At 36.9% G+C, this 20,049-nt stretch overlaps 1 protein-coding gene across 1 annotated transcript; it reads right to left on the bottom strand.

Moving 5' to 3' along the window:
* Nucleotides 1-1,253: 1,253 nt before the first annotated feature.
* RRH (retinal pigment epithelium-derived rhodopsin homolog) lies at nt 1,254-19,734 on the bottom strand. The gene is made up of 7 exons (XM_054486084.2): nt 19,009-19,734; nt 13,802-13,992; nt 11,675-11,774; nt 10,981-11,134; nt 9,537-9,705; nt 4,500-4,678; nt 1,254-2,132 (listed from the first exon to the last, which is right to left on the bottom strand). The coding sequence occupies exons 1-7, from the start codon at nt 19,112-19,114 to the stop codon at nt 2,018-2,020; spliced, it is 1,014 nt and encodes a 337-aa protein (XP_054342059.1). The 5' UTR covers nt 19,115-19,734; the 3' UTR covers nt 1,254-2,017.
* Nucleotides 19,735-20,049: the final 315 nt, after the last annotated feature.

Below are 20,049 nucleotides of genomic sequence, written 5' to 3'. Positions count from 1 at the left end.
ATGGATGTTATGACTTACATGGAAGCAAGACGTGACAAATTGAGCATAGAAATGCTGTTTAAAGATAAAAACGTCAGAAATTAGCAAACTAAGAGGTCAGAGGGAACTATGTAACCAAAGCCAGGTCTTCCTAGTTTTATAATATAAGCAAATTAAAAAATAAATAATATAGCATTGAAATATAATTACTGTACACTGTTGAAGTCCTTTATATTTGAGGCAAAGTTGCTTCTTGCTTATCGCTGGAAATGAGTTCACGGCCTTGCAAATTGGAACTCTGAGTCCATTTTTCTAGACATTATTACAGAAGTTGTCCTGGCCTTTTAATGGCTCTGGGACTTTGGGTGCAGATTTCACTATGCTTTCCCTGTAAAAAGGCTCGGCTATGATAGACAGGATGAGCAAAGAGCTAGTGACACAAAGCATTCAGAGCTCTCTTGGAACACTAGACATTTTAATTTGGCCATGAAGAGAGACAAAAAGCTGAAAAGTCCCTTTTGAAGTATGTTAAAGAGGGCCTTGAAAATCCAGCTGAGGGTTTTATACTTACTTGGTGGGTGAGTGAAGGTTTTTAGCCAAAGAATTTGGGCATTGGAACTTTATTTTTAAAAGATTAGCTATGAAATTGTATTGATTGAGGTTGTATTGTATGAATTGATTGCAGTGGGAAAGTTAGAGAGTTAGGAGATAAGGTAGATTACTGTAACAGTTTACCTTTCCATATAAGTAGAGGACTGTACACATAAAACTAATACCTGTATTTTACTTAATATGTAGCCAAAGGTGCTAAAGAGACAATTTATAGGAAGAAAAAATAGAGATTAAAAAATACAATATGCAAAGATACACAGCCTCACTAGCAATTAAAGAAATGTGAAACAAAATGACTTTAAGTTAGAGTATATAACTCATAATTTAAATATATACAGCACTATTAGCAGGAATATGCAGTGAAAAAGCTCACTTAGACACTACCAGTATCAGTGAAAACTAATTCAATCTTTCCAGAAAGCAAGCTAGCAAAAATAATAGTGTTTTTGTATTTGTATCCAGTATTTCTAGTCTGAAAAGAAACACTCAAATAGAATAACTTCTCCCAAAGAAAAAATGTATTTGCACTGAAATATTTTCAGTGGTATATCCATGAAACTAAAAACTGGAAAGCAATTTAAATGTCTACTATTTAAACAATGGTATATTGTACTATGCTTAACAGTCATTTAGAATGACAAACATGTGAGTCTACAGATTCATTTGACATTGAAAAAATATTTATTGAGTGCCTACTGCATGCCAGACAGAATTGGGTATATGTGCTAAGGATACATCAAAGAACAAACATATAAAAATCTCCACTCTGATTGAAGGTAACTCTGTTGGCAAATATATGGAATATATATGCAGAAAAATGGTAATCAAAATTGCAGAAAACATCAAAATATGCACAGGGGTTATAATGCTATATAATATATATGCATTGGCTTAATATTTTATTTAGAAACAATCATGTTTAATGTTCATTTATTTTTGTTTAATAATATAAGTTAATTGATTTAAATGTTAAAATGTTGAAATGCAAAAAATGCTTTCTATTCTAACTGGAAACATCCAACAACTCATTTCAGTAATTATCTAGAATTATTCATTATTATTGTTTTTATTCATTTATTCTAACATTAAATTAGTGACTGCTTCTATTCTAATGGAGGAGCCAGGCAATTTAAAGGTCATCAGTACAGTGTAATGCATGCCATAATAGGGAGAAAGAAAGGGGACCTTAACCTCTGATGCCTAATTCATCAAAGGAGATGAGCAATAAGTTGACATATCAGGACACAGAGAAGCATACACTACAGCAGCCAGAGTGCACAAACAGAAGCATGAGCTGCGCTTGAGGAGCTTACAGTCTCATAGGACAATGATCTATGTCTGCACTTGATCTAAATGGGCTCATATTTAAAAGAAAAGCATTGTCAAAAAAATAAAGTGTTTTGATAGTGTGTCCTTTTCTCTTATTTCAGATTCTTCCAGAAGCCAATGGGTTTTGAGATACATCCATGGGTAAAATACTCGTCACAGGCATTGTTTGGTGAGTCTGACATTTGAACATGGCAAGCATTGCCCTTCGAAACCTACGATAAAAAAAGGAAAATCTGGCATTAACCCATAATAATTTGGAACTTCTTTTTTTTTTTTTTTTTTACTTCTTTTTTTTATTATTATACTTTAAGTTTTAGGGTACATGTGCACAATGTGCAGGTTAGTTACATATGTATACATGTGCCATGCTGGTGTGCTGCACCCATTAACTCGTCATTTAACATTAGGTATATCTCCTAATGCTATCCTTCCCCCCTCCCCCATCCCACAACAGTCCCCAGAGTGTGATGTTCCCCTTCCTGTGTCCATGTGTTCTCATTGTTCAATTCCCACCTATGAGTGAGAATATGTGGTGTTTGGTTTTTTGTCCTTGTGATAGTTTACTGAGAATGATGATTTCCAATTTCATCCATGTCCCTACAAAGGACATGAACTCATCATTTTTTATGGCTGCATAGTATTCCATGGTGTATATGTGCCACATTTTCTTAATCCAGTCTATCATTGTTGGACATTTGGGTTGGTTCCAAGTCTTTGCTATTGTGAACAGTGCTGCAATAAACATACGTGTGCATGTGTCTTTATAGCACCATGATTTATAGTCCATTGGGTATATACCCAGTAATGGGATGGCTGGGTCAAATGGTATTTCTAGTTCTAGATCCCTGAGGAATCGCCACACTGACTTCCACAATGGTTGAACTAGTTTACAGTCCCACCAACAGTGTAAAAGTTTTCCTATTTCTCCACATCCTCTCCAGCACCTGTTGTTCCCTGACTTTTTAATAATTGCCATTCTAACTGGTGTGAGATGGTATCTCATTGTGGTTTTGATTTGCATTTCTCTGATGGCCAGTGATGGTGAGCATTTTTTCATGTGTTTTTTGGCTGCATAAATGTCTTCTTTTGAGAAGCGTCTGTTCATGTCCTTCACCCACTTTTTGATGGGGTTGTTTTTTTCTTGTAAATTTGTTTGAGTTCATTGTAGATTCTGGATATTAGCCCTTTGTCAGATGAGAAGCATTTTCAAATACAGCTAAGATGCCACTACTGCCAATTTACATCTCTGAATAAATTTCTGCCTCCAACTTTAACATGTCCTGTTGAGAACCTTTATAAATATATAAAGTATATGGTATAGTTAAAGCCCATTTTGCACTATTGATTCTATAGATTTCCTGTTGAGAAACTTTATAAATATATAAGGTATATGGTACAGTTAAAGGCCAATTTTGCACTGTTGATTCTATAGATTGAAGACATCTAATAAAAGTAAATAATTATATGTATTTAAAAGGACGCTACTAATGTCAAGTGCCATGAGTTGTTTATTTGAACTAACAATGTGTATTTCATCCATCTGTTCTTCCTAGCAAGAATGTTCCAAAAGAACTACCAGAAGATTCTGAATTTAAAATGTGTTCTTCATTCTTCTTATGTGGTCTGTTTGGTTTGTAAAATTTTATGTTTCTTCACATACCTGTAGCTAAAGCTGCTTTTCCAAACATTGCCATTCCAGGATAAAATTACCTGACCTCGGCTGGACGCAGTGGCTCACGCCTGTAATCCCAGTGCTTTGGGAGGCCGAGGCGGGCGGATCACGAGGTCAGGAGTTCAAGACGAGCCTGGCCAAGATGGTGAAACCCCGTCTCTACTAAAAATACAAAAATTAGCCGGGCGTGATGGCGGGCACCTGTAATCGCAGCTACTTGGGAGGCCGAGGCAGGGAATTGCTTGAACCTGGAGGCAGAGGTTGCAGTGAGCTGAGATCACGCCACTGCACTCCAGCCTGGGTGACAGAGAGAGACTCCGTCTAAACTTCACTGAGGAGGCAGAAAAGGAACATTTTGCTAAGAAACCCAAAAAAGAGAGGAGGTAAGAATTCTCTAGTATCCAGATGCCTTTTATGTTGGGACTAAACTTTTCCCTTGCATTTGAATGATATGTCTTATTTCTCGTAAATATACATCTATGCTACCCACCAAGTGAGCCCAATGTTGCCTTGTCCATTTTCCAGTTATAGAATCCTTCTTTTCTTTGGAAACCACTATTCCATGTATTTGGGGTGGGGGTAACCATTTGAACTAAGCTGACCACTGACATCCCAGGTGCTTTTCTGCCAGAGAGCCATCTGAGATGCAGTTGGCATTTGGGGATGCTTAGCTGGTAGAACTTGGGTCTGGGGTTGCCCACAATCATCTCTGCCACTGTGTGGGAAGAGTCTGTAACAAATCTGGAGCTCTAGGCATTTAAGGTCCTAGATGCTGCTCCAGTCACATGAAGCAAATGACCTTTATGCTAGATTGAAGTGGGTTTCTGTCACTTCTCTCCCAAGAAGTCTTAACATTCTTTTTATATCAGTTTTATTTTGTATTGCAAGCATTTTAGACATTACTTACTTTTTATTAGCAACCACATAAATGCAGGGGTTATAGAAAGTAGAAGATTTTGCAAACAGTGGAGCTATGATGGCCATGGGGGGAGGAATCTTCTTTGGGTCACCAAAAGAAGCCCATAAGCACACGATGGAATAAGGGGACCATGCCACCAGAAACATGCAGATCATGATCACAGACATCTGAAAAGAAATAAATATTCACCAAGCCCAATACCTAAAATATTTAAATATTAATATAACTAAAGTTGGGTAAAAATCTATCTAGGTTGGAATTTGAATGTGTTTATGTTTTTGATGACATAAAGGAAATTGTTGAGGTTTTTTTTGCCTTCAATGTTCTTTTTTCAAGTGCCTGAAGTCCTCTATCATAATAAGACCTTGTGAAATGGGTATATCAAGAATATATAACATTGCTTTTAAGAGTGGTACACACACATAAGGAATGCCCTCTTTCTTTCTGTATGCTAGGGGAGAGTACAAAAGCTGACTTTGATGAAAGACAGATAAAAACCCACCCCACCCCACTTCACATCATTATGCTATGAACTCCTGGCATGGCTATTATTATTATTATCACCATCATTATTATTTGCTCTTACTGGGATTATCTGCTAAATTAACAAAAGTAACTTTCTAACTTTCTTAACTCAATCTGGAAACAAATAGAATCCTATCTTGAGATCAGTGAATTCTAACACAGGCCATTTCTGCTGGATATATGTTACACACAATGCAGACAATTTTGTAAAGGAGATCTCTTGCATCTTGTTTAAATGGAAAAATTATATTTTTATATTGCTTCCCTAGATTGCCTGCTAAAATTATGGAACAGAGGTTAAAGAAGACATAAACCCGTAAGGACAGAGAATCAGAGATTAGATAATACATATTTTCTAATGGAAACAATGACCGTTGGACAAGTGGCAAATTATGTAAGAAACATGAGAATAATTTTATAAATAAGTAAATAAATAAATGTTAAAAGGAGCCAACTATGAGGGAAAACCAGATACAGACCAATCCATACTACAGAGCTACAGAAATTCTGGTAACAAAGGGTACCAGAAAACTCTAGATGTGGGGGTGCACATGGAGCTCAAAATAGAACTGGTTGAAATCTACAAAGAAAGTAGACTTCCAAATCTTTTTCCCTGTCCACTCGGTCTACTCAGTAACTTCCCCTTCCTCTCCCTGGAAGACTTCCAGAGGCTCAGTATAAAAAAAAAAAAGAAGGCTAATTTGAGAAACTCAGAACACAAGGACACCAGGTTCAACTAAGCACTTCAGTACTGTATTGAAAAGAGGGGTATCTGTGTGCTGCCCCCTCCCTGCATTGAGTGTGAAAAAACTTGGAGATAGACTTGTACCTGCCATCCAGGAACATGAAAGGAACTGATCTGCCCAGAATAAAATACCTAAAGATACAGTTACCTAGACAGTTAGAAATTCCCCGAAACCTCCATTCCATCATTTTAGCAGGCAATCGGGAGGGAGCAACATGAAAAATATAATTTTTCCATTTAAACAAGATACAAGAGGGCTCCTTTACAAAATTATCTGCATCATGTGTAATATATATCCAGCAGAAATGGCCTGTGCTAGAATTCACTGAACTCAAGATAGGATTGTATTTGTTTCCAGATTGAGTTTGGAAGTTAGAAAAAAAAAATTTTTGATTAGCAGATAATCACAGTGAGAGCAAATAATAATAATGATGATGGCGGTCATAATAGTAATAATAACTACAGAGACAATTAGAAATTCCCCCAAAAGAAACATCTTGCTAATGAGCATCTCCATGCTTACAATCAACATTTTTAATGCATCACTCTTAAGTATGAAGGGACAACCATTGACCACCAGACATTAAGAAAACTTTTACATTGACAGACAAAGAAGAAAAAAAAAACAGTACAAGAACTCAGGGGAAACAAAAATATGTGGTAAACAGAAGGAAATATAAATATATACATAATATCACAGAAATAACAGGAGATATACATCCATAAAACAAGGAGAGAATGGAGTATAAAATAGCTGTTTTATCAATAAAAATGGTTTTTAACTCTAGAAGAGAACCCAGGCAATACCATTCAGGACATAGGCACAGGCAAAGATTTCATGATGAAGATGCCAAAAGCAATTGCAACAGAAGCAAAAGTCGACAAATAGGATCTAATTAAACTAAAGAGCTTCTACACAGCAAAAGAAACTATAAACAGAGTAAACAGACAACCTACAGAATGGCAGAAAATTTTTGCAATCTGTGCATCTGACAAAGGTCTAATATCCAGCATCTACAAGGAACTTAAACAAATTTATAAGAAAAAAACAAGCAACGCCATTAAAAAGTGGGCAAGGGACATGAACAGGCATTTCTCAAAAGAAGACATACATGTGGCCAAGAAACATGAAAAAAAAAAAAGCTCATCACTGATCATGAGAGAAATGCAAATCAAAACCACAATGAGATACCATCTCATACCAGTCAGAATGGCTGCTAATGGAAAGTCAAAAAATAACAGATGCTGGTGAGGTTGTGGGAAAAAAACACTTTTACACTCTTGATGGGAGTATAACTTACTTCAACCATTGTGGAAGATTGTGTGTGGCAATTCCTTAAAGACCTAGAGACAGAAATACCATTTGTCCCACCAATTCTTTTACTGAGTATATACCCAAAGGAATATAAATCATTCTATTATAAAGACACATGCACATGTATGTTTATTGCAGCACTATTCACAATAGCAATCATGGACATGACATGAAATTAACCTAAATTCTCATCAATGATAGACTGGATAAAGAAAATGTGGTACATATACACCATGGAATACCATGCAGCCATAAAGGAATGAGATCATGTCCTTTGCGGGGACATCGATGGAGCTGGAGGCCATTATCTTTAGCAAACTAATGCAGGAACAGAAAACCAAATACCATACGTTCTCACTTATAAGTGGGAGCTAAATGATGAGAACACATGGACACACGGCGGAAGCAACACACACTGGGGCTTGTCGAAGGGTAGAGGGTGGAGGAGGGAGAGGATCAGGAAGAACAGCTAATGGATACTGGGCTTAATACCTGGATAGTCTCTGCAGCAAACCACCATGGCACACGTTTACCTATGTAACAAACCTACACGTCCTGCACATGTACCCCTGAACTTAAAAGTTGGAAATTTAAAAAAAAAATGGTTTTTATCTTATCTGTAAAAGTGAGAGTAGAATGTTAAAAATGTTACAGAAAGGTTGTATGATATTATCAGGCTGGGATCAGGGGGAGGTGAATCAGGTGAATTATATAAGTGCAGGGTTGGATCCTGTTTTTATTTAAAATTTCTATTTTGTTCAACATAATTTTTACATTAATATTGTTTTTTAAGTACTAGATTAAAGTACTTTTTTATTATTAATGAGTTTTTTGGTGCTTGCTTGAATTTTGCACCCAAGGGTTGGCCTTCACTATCCTCACCCTTATCCTAGACCTAGATATGGTTAAGCAAATCTCCCAGAAAGTAGAAACAAAAAGAAACAAACAACAACCACAAAAGAAACAAACAAAAATAGACAATAGAGGAGAGAAAATTTAAGAAAATTAGAAGATAAATCTAGCAGATTAAATATCTAAATAAAAGGAATTCCAGGGAAAGAGAAGAAAAGAAAAAACAGAGGGACCGGAATCATCAGAGAAATGATACTAGAAATCTCCTAGAAGAGGAAGACTGGAGTCTCCACACTGAAAGTACTCACCAAGTACCCAGCATTGGATAAATACTCATACCAAGGTGCATCAGCATACATTTTCAGAAAACTAGAGACATAGAGAAGTTCCTATAACCTTCCAGAGAGAACCCACAGATCACCACAGAGCATCAACCACCAGAATGCCATCAGCCTTTGTAGCAGCAATGCTGGAAGCTAGGAGACTGTAGAGCAATGCCTTCAAAACTCTTTATTACTTTTGCACCTAGAATTCTAGACCAGGCAAACAATCAAATGTGATAGTAAAATTAAGACATTTTCAGTCATGCAAAGTCTTAAAAAATTTACCTCTCCCATAACCTCAGGAATTAATTGAAGAACGTGCTCCACCAAATCAGAGGAAATAAACTAAGAAAAAAAAAAAGGAAGACAAGCATTCCAGAAAACAGGGGATTTGACCCTGGAAGGAGGCGAAAGCATCCTGAGCTGGTGATGAAGGGAGACCTGAGGATGTTGGCTTTCTGAGCAGCGGTCCTCAGGAGCAATCAGTTCAAAGCAGAGCAAGAGGCCCCAGGGAACCAGGAAGATGGCTTCAAGAAGAGGATAAGGTTCATCACATCTGTGGTGTGTTTAAACATACTGAGAGCAGAGAAAGAGCCTCTTTATCCAACCAAATATTGTTAACATTATACTGACAGGTAAGGAGAGAGAAAGGTGTGGAGAAGGAGTTGGGCAGGTGGGTGGTGTAAGAGAATAAATCCTCATCATCCATAGTAGGAAATCAAGAGATGATGGCCAACAAAAATATCCAAAAGAGCAAACAGCATATCATTCAGAAATAAGAAGGCAAGTGGCCAGGCGCATTGGCTTACACCTGTAATCTCAGCACTTTGGAAGGCCAAGGCAGGCGCATCACCTGAGGTCAGGAGTTCAAGACCAGCCTGGCCCAACATGGTGAAACCCCATCTCTACTAAAAATACAAAAAAAAAAATTAGCCAAGTGTGGCAGCGGGTGCCTGTAATCCCAGCTACTGGAGAGGCTGAGGCAGGAGAATCACTTGAACCTGGGAGGCGGAGGTTGCAGTGAGCCAAGATTGTGCCATTGCACTCCAGCCTGGACGATAAGAGTGAAACTCCATTTCAAAAAACAAAAGCAAAAACAAAAATAAAAGTAAAAAAAGAAATAAGGAGGCGAACACAGAAGAAAGAGCTGGGGGGTGAGAATTGGAGATGAGGGAGAGAAGACTGCGGTGGTCCCAGGGACTCTTTCAACTATGAGTGGGTAAAAGCTCCATGACAACAATTTTTCAAGGATTTTGATCTCTTACCTTTGTTACATCTATCTGATCTGACCAGTCTCTGTTGAGGGACTCAGTGCAGTCACTGGTAGTGTGATGTTTAATGGATAGCGTGACATGGTAATAGCAGTAAAACATCACTGTCAAGGGCACAATAAAATTTATCGCAATAACTGTCATGGTGTAAGACACAAAAGATCTGAAAATAAGAAAAGGCAATCATGATTGCTCATTTAATGTCCTAAACTGGGGAAGGAGAAAGAGGAGTTAATTATTAAAAACAATACTGGTAGTCATTATATTGTTAAATAGTTTTAGAAGTATATTTGACTTTTAGTTCATTTAGGCCCGGAATTGGCAAATTATGGACTGTAGGCTTATTTCAGCCTATCACTCATCTTTGTAAATAAAGTTTTATTGGAACACAGCCATGTACCCTCATTTACATACTGGCTATGGCTGCTTTTACAGGACGATGACAGAGTTGAAGAGCTGTGATAGAGAACATCTGGGCTATAAAGCCTAAATTATTTACTTTTAATTCTTTTCAAGACATAATCTTGCTCTGTTACCCAGGCTGGAGTGCAGTGGTGCAATCACGTCTCACTGTAGCCTTGAACTCCCCAGCCCAAGCCAATCTCCACTTTAGCCAACCGAGTAGCTGAGACCACAGGCATACACCACCACAGCCAGCTAATTTCCCACCCGCCGCACCACCCTCCGCTTTTTTTTTTTTTTTTTCGGTCGAGTCAGGGTCTCAATATGTTGCCCAGGCTGGTCTCAAACTCCTGGGTTGAAGTGATCTTCCTGCCCCAGCCTCACAAAGTGCTGGGATTACAGGCATAAACCACTGTGCCCAGCCTTTACTTTTTGAATCTACAGAAAAAAATTTAGATCGGGTTTGAGATCTAGAAATTTTCTGTTCATTTTTATGTCATCCTTCATTTCCTTTAATGAACTAAATTATTATCTTGTTCCTGGAAAATATAAAGAAGCCTCACTAACTAGCAGGCAAATCTTTGCAGTGACTGTACTTCTGCTAGGCAGTTCTCCGAATGCGCTTGAACACCAGACCATCTTGAAAAGACAGCAGGGAGGCAGCCTGGGCTTTTGCCAGAACTGCATACTCTGTCTAACTTCACTAACCCTTTTCCTGCTCATGATCCTACCTTTGAGATGTGCAAATATTGGAAGGGTGATTGGTACCCTGCATTGCTGCCTTAAGAGAGAACACAGGGGAGGGAGGAAGGAATGGGGTAAAGGAGACAAAGGGAGCTGGATGACCTTTACTTGCAAACAAGCATAAGTCACTTTTCTCAATTCCGTCTTTGAACTGAGAATCACATCACCACTACCAGGGAAGCGCTTTGCCACCTTCTGTATGAGGAACACATGATCTGAGCTTAAATTTAAAAGGGTGAGAAAATGTCTACATTAGAAGCATTTGATTATAAAGTGTAAACTTGTCTCTTACCTATCATTTTTCCTCCAGTTTATGGTACACGTAGCACCAGTAGGATCTGGGGCATAACTAGCCCACCCTATGATAGGCATCAAAGCCCAAAACAGGCCATTGATCCAGGCTCCCAGAATCAAGCCGATGTAAGTGTTGGTGGTCATTCTTCTCCCTATTATCAAGCATAGGAAATATTAGCAGCATTTGCCATTAATGGGACTCACTTTTTTAAACTTGCTTGATTTGTAAGTGTTATCAAGTAGATTCTTTACAGAGCACTTCGGTTGGCCTTAGGAGCCAAAACATGAGTGCAACACCAAATAAAAGTAACAAAAATATTCTCCCTTTTACTAAGCCTATCTACATAAGTTCACATTCTGGAAAAAAAAAAAGACATTTAAGCTGAAACCTAAATGAGAAAAGAAGCAGCCAGAGGATAAGCACGAAGAGTAGCTTTCCAGACCTAGCAAAACAGCAGATACGAAGACCTCACTTTGGGCTTGGACTGCACCTCAAAGTGTGAATGGCCTTATGAAATCTGGATTTTATTCTAAGTATAATAGGAAGCCATTGAAACATTTGAACAATTATTGCCAGAGAAATAAAACTGACCCTAACTACAAACCATTAGGTTTATATTTTAGCGTATATATATTGAGTGGCCATTAGTCAAGAAATGGATTCATTAAGAAAGCTGAGAAAAGTGTTGTACCTATGTCAGGAAGGCAGATGGTCATGTATCGGTCCACAGCCACGACCGTGAGTAATCCAATGCTTGCCATTCCAAAAAAAATATTCAATCCAGCATAAACCTGAAAACCAAAATTGAAAAGACTCTACCATTCTAAACACCCTCCCAAGAAACATTTAGATTTTTGTCCATTGTTAGAATATATCTCAAATATACTAAAGGTTTTTTACTTCGCTACTTTAAAATACATCTTCATTGTCAAATTATAACTGGTTTAACAAAAGAATTTATGGAAAGTAGTTTGTAATTTCATTAACTAAAATGAACTTTTTTGAAAATTTTAAGACTTACAGTGAAATTTCTTTACAACACTCTATGAACAGAGTGCAGAACAACCACAAACCAGCAAAAGACTAGTATTCAGAAGATGGGCAATTCAACAGGAGGAAAAGACAAACTCAATAGAAAAATGGCCAGATGATGAACGGGGTATTCACACAAGCCCATTAGCATTTGAATGTTTATAACATAAGACATACAACCACAATAAATATTCAAAGAAATACTGATTATAAGATGGCATTTCACACTCATGAAAATGAAAATTTAAAAGTCTGACAATCCCAAATGTTAAGGAGAATGTGGAGTAATAGATGTTCTCATAATTTGAATAACTATTTGGGACAGCAATTTAGCTACTTCTGATAAAGTTGAAGATGAACATTCTCTACAACTTAACCATTCCACTCCTAAGCAATGTGGTAAAGAAACTCACATATTGCAGAAGGAGACATATATAAGAACATTTATTGAAGCCTTGTCTGTGATAGAAAAAAAAAAATGGGGGGGCCGGGCACGGTGGCTCATGCCTGTAATCCCAGCACTTTGGAAGGCCGAGGTGGGCGGATCATGAGGTCAGGAGATCGAGACCATCCCGGCTAACACGATGAAACTCTGTCTTTACTAAAAAAAAAAAAAAAAAATACAAAAAAAAAAAATTAGCCAGGCTTGGTGGAGGGCACCTGTAGTCCCAGCTACTCGGGAGGCTGAGGCAGGAGAATGGTGTGAACCCGGAAGGCAGAGCTTGCAGTGAGCGGAGATCACGCCCCTGCACTCCAGCCTGGGCAACAGAGCGAGACTCCATCTCAAAAAAAAAAGAAAAAGAATGGGAACAAAGGTCCAATAAGAGTAAAATGAAAATGTACATTGGGCTTTCTATGTTCACAAAATGGAATATTATATAGCAGTTAAAATGAATGACTTACAGTCATATCCATCAACATGGATAAACCTCAAAAACATAATATCTAACAATGAAAGGAAATCGCATAATGCAAACAATGATATCATTTACACAAAACCTAAAGTATTCAGACAGTATCTGGTTTATGTGCACATATATTAGAAAAACATTCATGAGAGGAATAAGATTGAAGATGGTATGCAGTGGCCTTCATCATTATCTGTATAGTTTTATATCTTTAGAAAGAAAAACAATCTGAAGCACAGATTGCGAAACATTACGATTTAACAAAACTGGTTGGTACTTACGTGGTTATTCAGTATTCACTACTACTTTCATTTCATTCTCTATAGTTTTTAGCTTATGATAGTAAACTGCTAAAAGAATTAGGCCAAAAGTAGTATTTGCTTACTATCTTAAGGCAAATTAATATTAACTCATTTCCTTTTTACTAAAAAATAACAAATACATTTAGTAACAATTCTCATGGAGGACTTTCTATAGGAAAAAGTTCAACAACATGGTAGCTTAACTATCTTCCATAATATTATGATTAAATCACTACTTTATTGTTTCAGATGAAAGCAGGGTATTTCTTTTTTATTTGCAATATGCAAATATTTATTTGCATATGCAAATCAGCACTCTTCTCCTTTAGGTGAATGCTAGTTGTTTTGTTTGTTTCTTCCGTTGAGTCAGGAGAATTTTGAAAATATAACAATGGTTGGTGATTTAATTTCTCTTATTAAAGAATATATTCCTAGTCACTTCTGTTGTTTTCCATAAAAGCATTGTATCTATTATTCTACAATATTCAATTTAAACTCTTGGGATTCTTTTTAGACATTTAAATTTACATTTATTTGATCTATTTATTTTGCTTTCATTCCAATGATCTCCAATACCTGACAGCCTGCGTATCCAAATTTCCAACTTCCATACAGATCTGAGGCAGCAGACATGGGATAGCCAATGCTACTGACCCCTATATCAGTAACAGCCAGGTTAATAATAATTGCATTTGTGGGTGTCCGAAGTTCCTTGTACTTAATGAAGATGCCCAGAACTATTATGTTGCTGATAATACTTATAATACCTGAGAACACACACAAAAATATGATGCATTTTGTTTAATTTGAATGTTACAAAGTAGACTCAAAATTAAATATTAAGCCCCTTTAAAAACATAACAGATCTATTTTAGTTCATTTATTTGAAGAGCTCCTGCTGTTCTTAAAACTGTAACATCTTCACATCCCTTCTATGAAATAGAAATGAGAAAATTAAAACACAAAGAATCTGCTAATTGCACCAGGCAGCACTGAAGGTCGGTTTTAACGTCATCACTATTGAGTGTTCTGTCCTTGAAACTCCTTCATTGGCTTTCATACCATTCCTGCTGATTTTTAGGACAAATATGTGACTGACCATACCCTCTTTTTGGCAGCTTAACTTCCTCCTCTTACTTCCTGGGGCCTGGGGCTCTTCTTTTTCGATAGTTGCCTTTCTCAAGCTTCAATTATCATTCTATCCTCACAGCACTTTTGTCACTATTTTCAGCCATGACACAAGCTCCAGTTCCATATCTTCTTTTTTCATCGAACTCATTGTCGTTTACTAAGCATCTACCATATGTAAGCTCATATGACTATTCCAGTATTTCTTGAAACTCAACATGTCCAAATTCTTCATTCCAACACACACACACACACACACACACACACACACACACACACACTACCCCAATAGAAGAATGCATACTACAAGACTTGACTACCCAGAGAGGAAGTTGAGCCAGCTTTTTGGTCCATAGAGAAGCCTCATAGCTGATACCACCTTAATCAAGTTTCTGACTCTTTGCTTGCAGGTCCAGAACCTCAGTGTTGTCAGTGCCCCAGATTGGTTGCACTGAGGTAGACAGATAACTAAACTTATTAACCAGAATGCCACTGTTTTATTTTACACTGAGAAATACTGTTGAGTGTACTGGATGGGCATGTTCAACATCCCCTACACGCTGTAAAGGGCATAAGCCAGATACGGGCATACTAGATCCTAAAGGGGTGTGAGGGGGTGGGGTGTGAATAGATTTCAGCCAAGAAGCTAGAATCATTACTGGATTGTTAGAGACTTAAAGGAGCATTGTGCAACAAGCAGGAATAGAGTTGAGTTCCCCATCAAGAAAAGAATTACTTGGTGATCAATCCCCAACTATTGTCAGAGAGGGACAGTTTCCAAGCACCAACATACAACATCAGCTCAGTAAAAACTTTTAACATATCTTGGCACTTCAGTCAGAACTTCTGCCTTAGCCTGTTACACTAACCTTCCAGATTCCTGTTCTTTTCCCCTCCTTGCTTCTGGCAGAATCAGCTTGCTATAAAATAGACTTAACCATGGTTCTCCTCCCGAAAACTTGTAGTATTTCCCACTGGCTGTGGGATAAAAATCCAAATGTCCCAACCTGATATTCCAGGCTCTTTGCCTCAATCTGTTGTCACTCTCTAGAAGCAAATTTCTACACTTGTCAAGTGAACTCTCCATTCTAGTTTTTCCCCAGATACACCATGCTTGACTCATATTTGTCCCACTTGGAGCACCCTGCTCCTTCCCTTTGCCTATCCAAATGCCATCCATCCTTCAAACTTCAGTTCAAGCCCCTAAGTCTTATCCTACCCACACTATCCTCTCCTCCCTAAATTTCTGAACTACTTGCTCATGATTAACTTACTCTTATGTAACACTATATAATTTAACTGTTAATTTTCCTTGTCTTTTCATGTAGATTTCAGGCTCCTCATGATTTCTGTGGTTTTTGAATACCTGACATACAGCAGATTTATTTAATAAGTGGGCTACAACTAAAACCCATATTGCTTAATTTCTATCATTCCTTCAAGATAATTAGCACACAATGACAGCAAATTTGATGATTCTGTGGCCCTATTTTTAGCATCTAGGATTGTAGCATGTATACAAGATATACTCTGAGGAATTTAATGAAGACCCTTTCTGGGCTAGCTACAAATTCAATGACTTTTTAAAGTTAGATAAAAACAGTGCAGTAAATTGCTGCCTACCAAGTACACAACCAGAAAAAAGGAACTATAATTCTGGGAGTCTTAGAAATAATGCGGGTTATGAACTAAACAGTTTAGCCCTTTTCTCTATTCTCTCTGCAGCTGTGCCAAGCACGCTGCCTTGTTTCCACAGCTGTAGGTCTTCTAATGAGTATATATAGATCACCTAGTTGTTAGATTTTAGTTAAGTCCGATTTCACAGTCAGTCTAAACACTAAGTAGCACTTGATGTTGACTTCTCCTTCACTCTTGAAATTTTGCTTCTTGTCTTCCGTGACTTCCGTCCAATCTCTTTGACAGACCCTTCTTGATCTACTTTCTGGCCTTTCTTTCTCCATCTGTCTTATTAAATATGTGCATTGTCCAACCTTCTGTCCTAGATCCCTTTCTTTTCACATTTAACACATACTCTGAGTGATTTCTTCATATCCAAGGCTATACCCTGATACTTTTCAGCCTCCGGACACCCAAACCCATGTGTCCGGCTTTTTACTGGATACCTCTCAAACTGAACTGAGAGACTTTTTCTCCTGCCTCAAACCTGCTCTTCCCCAGGTGTGTTCCCAGCTGATGAAGAGCATCACCATCTATTCAGTGGCTCAAAAAAGAAACCTAGGCATCATCTTTGATACTTTTCTCCTTCTCCCACAATCCCATCATCCAATCATCAATTCCACCTTCTAGCTTTTGAATGTATCTACTTTTTTCTGTCCCCACTGCGATTACTCCCTCCTCAGAATCACTGCAATGGCCTCGTATGTGGTCTCTTAGCTACGACTATAGCACATTTCTAAAACGCAAATCAGATCATGTCACTCCCATTTCAAACCCTTCAGTGACTCCCTGTCACCTTTAAAACTTACACGGCTCATCACTGTCTGGTACTCAGCTATCTTTTTCAACCTCTCACCCTTCATTTTACAGTTCATCCATAATGATTTATTTCAGATCCTCAAATTCACCATGTCCTCTTACCTCCCAGCCTTAACTGGGGAAAGGGAGAGTGCTCAAGGACACTAAATTAACAAAATGTCTGTTGCACTGGAAGTTGTAACAGTTTATAGGAGCCAAAATATAAATGAAAGATCAAATTAAAAATTAAATAAAAAATAAAAAATCTAAATAGGCTCTTGGTAAAAGTAACAAATGAAATAAATGCTTTCACTACACCCTTTCCTCATAGTTTTGGTTTTGATTTGCAACTTTAAGTGAGTTTTGTTAAAGGAGGAAAGTTAGGGGATCTAAAGAAAAATAGATGCTTGATACAGGGGCAGAACAAAAGCATAAAGAGGTCAGATATGCTTCCTTCAGTGGATCCACCAGAAACACAAGCAAACAACACACACTCATTGTATACCTTGATAAAGCTGACTCTTGGATTTATATGTGAGGGCTCTAGAACCAAAACGCCTGGGTTCAAATCCTGGTGTAGCTACTTAGTAGATGTGTGTGCTGGACAAGTTTCTTAAGCTCTTCATCTGTATACACTAGAGAAATAAAACTGAAGAGTAACTTACTAAATTAGTGTAAGGATGAATTATTCTGTATGTGTAAGGTTTTAGAACAGTGCTTGGTATATAGCAAGTATTCAAATGATAACATTAGTAGCAGTAGTAGTAAGATTACTATTATTATTACTGTTACAGAGATAAGAACTAAATAGAATATTTTCTGCATGCTAATTTTGTAACCAGGTCAAAAAAGGATAGTTTTGGTTGTTTTTTGGATTTTTTTTTTTTTTTTTTTGGTCATCTACAAATAACTAACTAAACCAAACACTTGTATACAAAGTATTTCTATGTAATTGTTAGGAAATTTTCTCAGTCTTTTTTGCAATTACAAAAAAACTAGAACTTGTCTAGTACTTATCATGCAGAGGTATTCAAATGAACAAGATGTCACTAAAATCACAAAACTTAACTGAGGAACTCAATTTCTAGTACTAGAAGTAATACGCTGAATTATAAGGAAGAAACTAAACAATTATAAACTGGGTATAGGATGATGTGTTATATTTTTCACTCTACTTTTGAATGTTTGAAAATTTTTATAAAAGTCAATCCAAAAAATAATGAACTCAATATAACAGAGTTACTTCTACAACTCGTTAGAGAATAAGGTTGAAAATTAAGTGAGTGCTCAATATAAAAGTTACACAATTCAATGATACATTAAAAAGATAAAAAGTTGCTGTCATTCCCCCATCCCTTTTTTTCTGCAAACAATCCTTTACATCAATGAGTGTGTGGGGAGGAAAGGGAAAAAGAAACAAATATTTGTCCAACACCTACTATATGGCATTTATGTGTCACTTAATTTTACTCCTTATAACAATCATGACAGGTAACTTATTCTTATCCTTGTTTTACAGATGAGAAAATAGAAGAACAAAAAGGGAAGACACTTGCTCACAGTTGCAAATATACTAAAAGATGAAATCCAAAATTCAAGAGTTTTCCAATAAACATTCTGGAACAAGCTGAATTTTCAGACTCTGTCCTCAATGACAATATACTCTGCTCTGTCTTCTTAGGATTTTTTCTTTCCAGAACCTTTAAGTTCTTAGCTAAATTCTACCACCAAGAACAAAAATATGAGGGTTATGTATAATAGTAAATGATATAAAAATATATTTTTGCCATGGTGCATATTCTTCTCCAATAAAAACTTTAACAATGCAATAACCAAATACATAGATTTTTATAAAAGAACTATTTATCACATAGAAAACTTTTCTCAGCCCCACTTCACTGCTCTTACATTATTTATCAAAATTCAAAATAACCTGTGACAATGGCTATCACTAACAATGCTTTCACTTATTCTTTCACCCCTTCTCTTATTTGATCTTTACAGCCCAGAAATAGAATATCATCATCCTCATTTACCAATAAGCAAGCCAAGTCAGGATAAATGACTTGTCAAGGTTGGCCAATAATATGGAACTTGAAACAATGCATGCCTTATGCTGAAAACTTCTGCCTTTCTTCACCCATTCTAAAGAAAGATAACTGTTACTTAAATATTCATACCTGCCATAATCAAGTAAGTTGCAACAATATTGTGTTCAGTCTGTGAAAAGACCGAGCCATCTTCATTTTTAGAGTCTGAACTGTTGCCTAAATTATTTCTTAGCATTTTGGAGGGAAGATACCGAGACACCCTTCATAATAAGCCTTCGATAATTATCAACTGCTTTATGAGCTACTGAGGAAAGATTTTCTAGGACCAATCATTTCCACTTAGAGACCTCAAAGAAGGGCCTTTTCATAGAGGCCCTCCTTAACAAATTTAATTGGGCTAAAGAGGAAATTCCCAGAATAAGGGAAAAGCTTATTAGCAAAACAAAAAGAAATACCAAGCACCACACATTTTAACCTATTTGGGCATCAGTCTTCTATCTAAGGAGATTATCAAGCACACACAACCTATTTAACAATAAACAAACTTGGGAAATCAGTATAGGAGCCAGCCTTAGTCCTCTAAAACTATTCGGATTAAGGTCCCTGTTTTCTGTTGACCATTTAAGTCTTTCCATTTCGGCTCCTTCTGTTTTTTTTTCTTAACAATTTAAATATTAGTGATAAAGAAGTAGTCTCCTTCCTACTTCCAAATCTCACTCTCCTAAAGGTACCAGTATTGTTTGGTGCATATCCTTTCTTAGGCTTTTCTCTGCTTACACAAATATTCATACAAGTGTTTGAGGTTTCCTCCACTTTTTTCTTATAAATAAAAATGAGGGAAAAAAATAAGTACAAATGTATATATATAATGCAACTTGTTTTCCCATAAGGCTGTATTACAATATCCAAGTCAATAAACCCAGAATCTAATAAAGTCTAATTTATTAGTAGCTATGAATTTCATAGCATGGATACAACATGATCAACTCCACCATCCGTTAATTTCCCCTACAGTTTGATATGCACGAGTAATTAATATTATCTGATGATAGTAATCATTGTATACTTTGCCAAAGTATCTGAATTCAATCACTGATATTGTGAAGTACAGAATAAAAATATTCTGGATTATTACATTACAACCTGAAAACCAACCTGAACATGTTTTGT

This window comes from Pongo pygmaeus, chromosome 3 (assembly GCF_028885625.2).
Source record: "Pongo pygmaeus isolate AG05252 chromosome 3, NHGRI_mPonPyg2-v2.0_pri, whole genome shotgun sequence".
Classification (NCBI taxonomy): Eukaryota; Metazoa; Chordata; class Mammalia; order Primates; family Hominidae; genus Pongo; species Pongo pygmaeus.
Note: the sequence above shows the minus strand (reverse complement) of the source record. Positions and strands in the feature narration are given on the sequence as shown.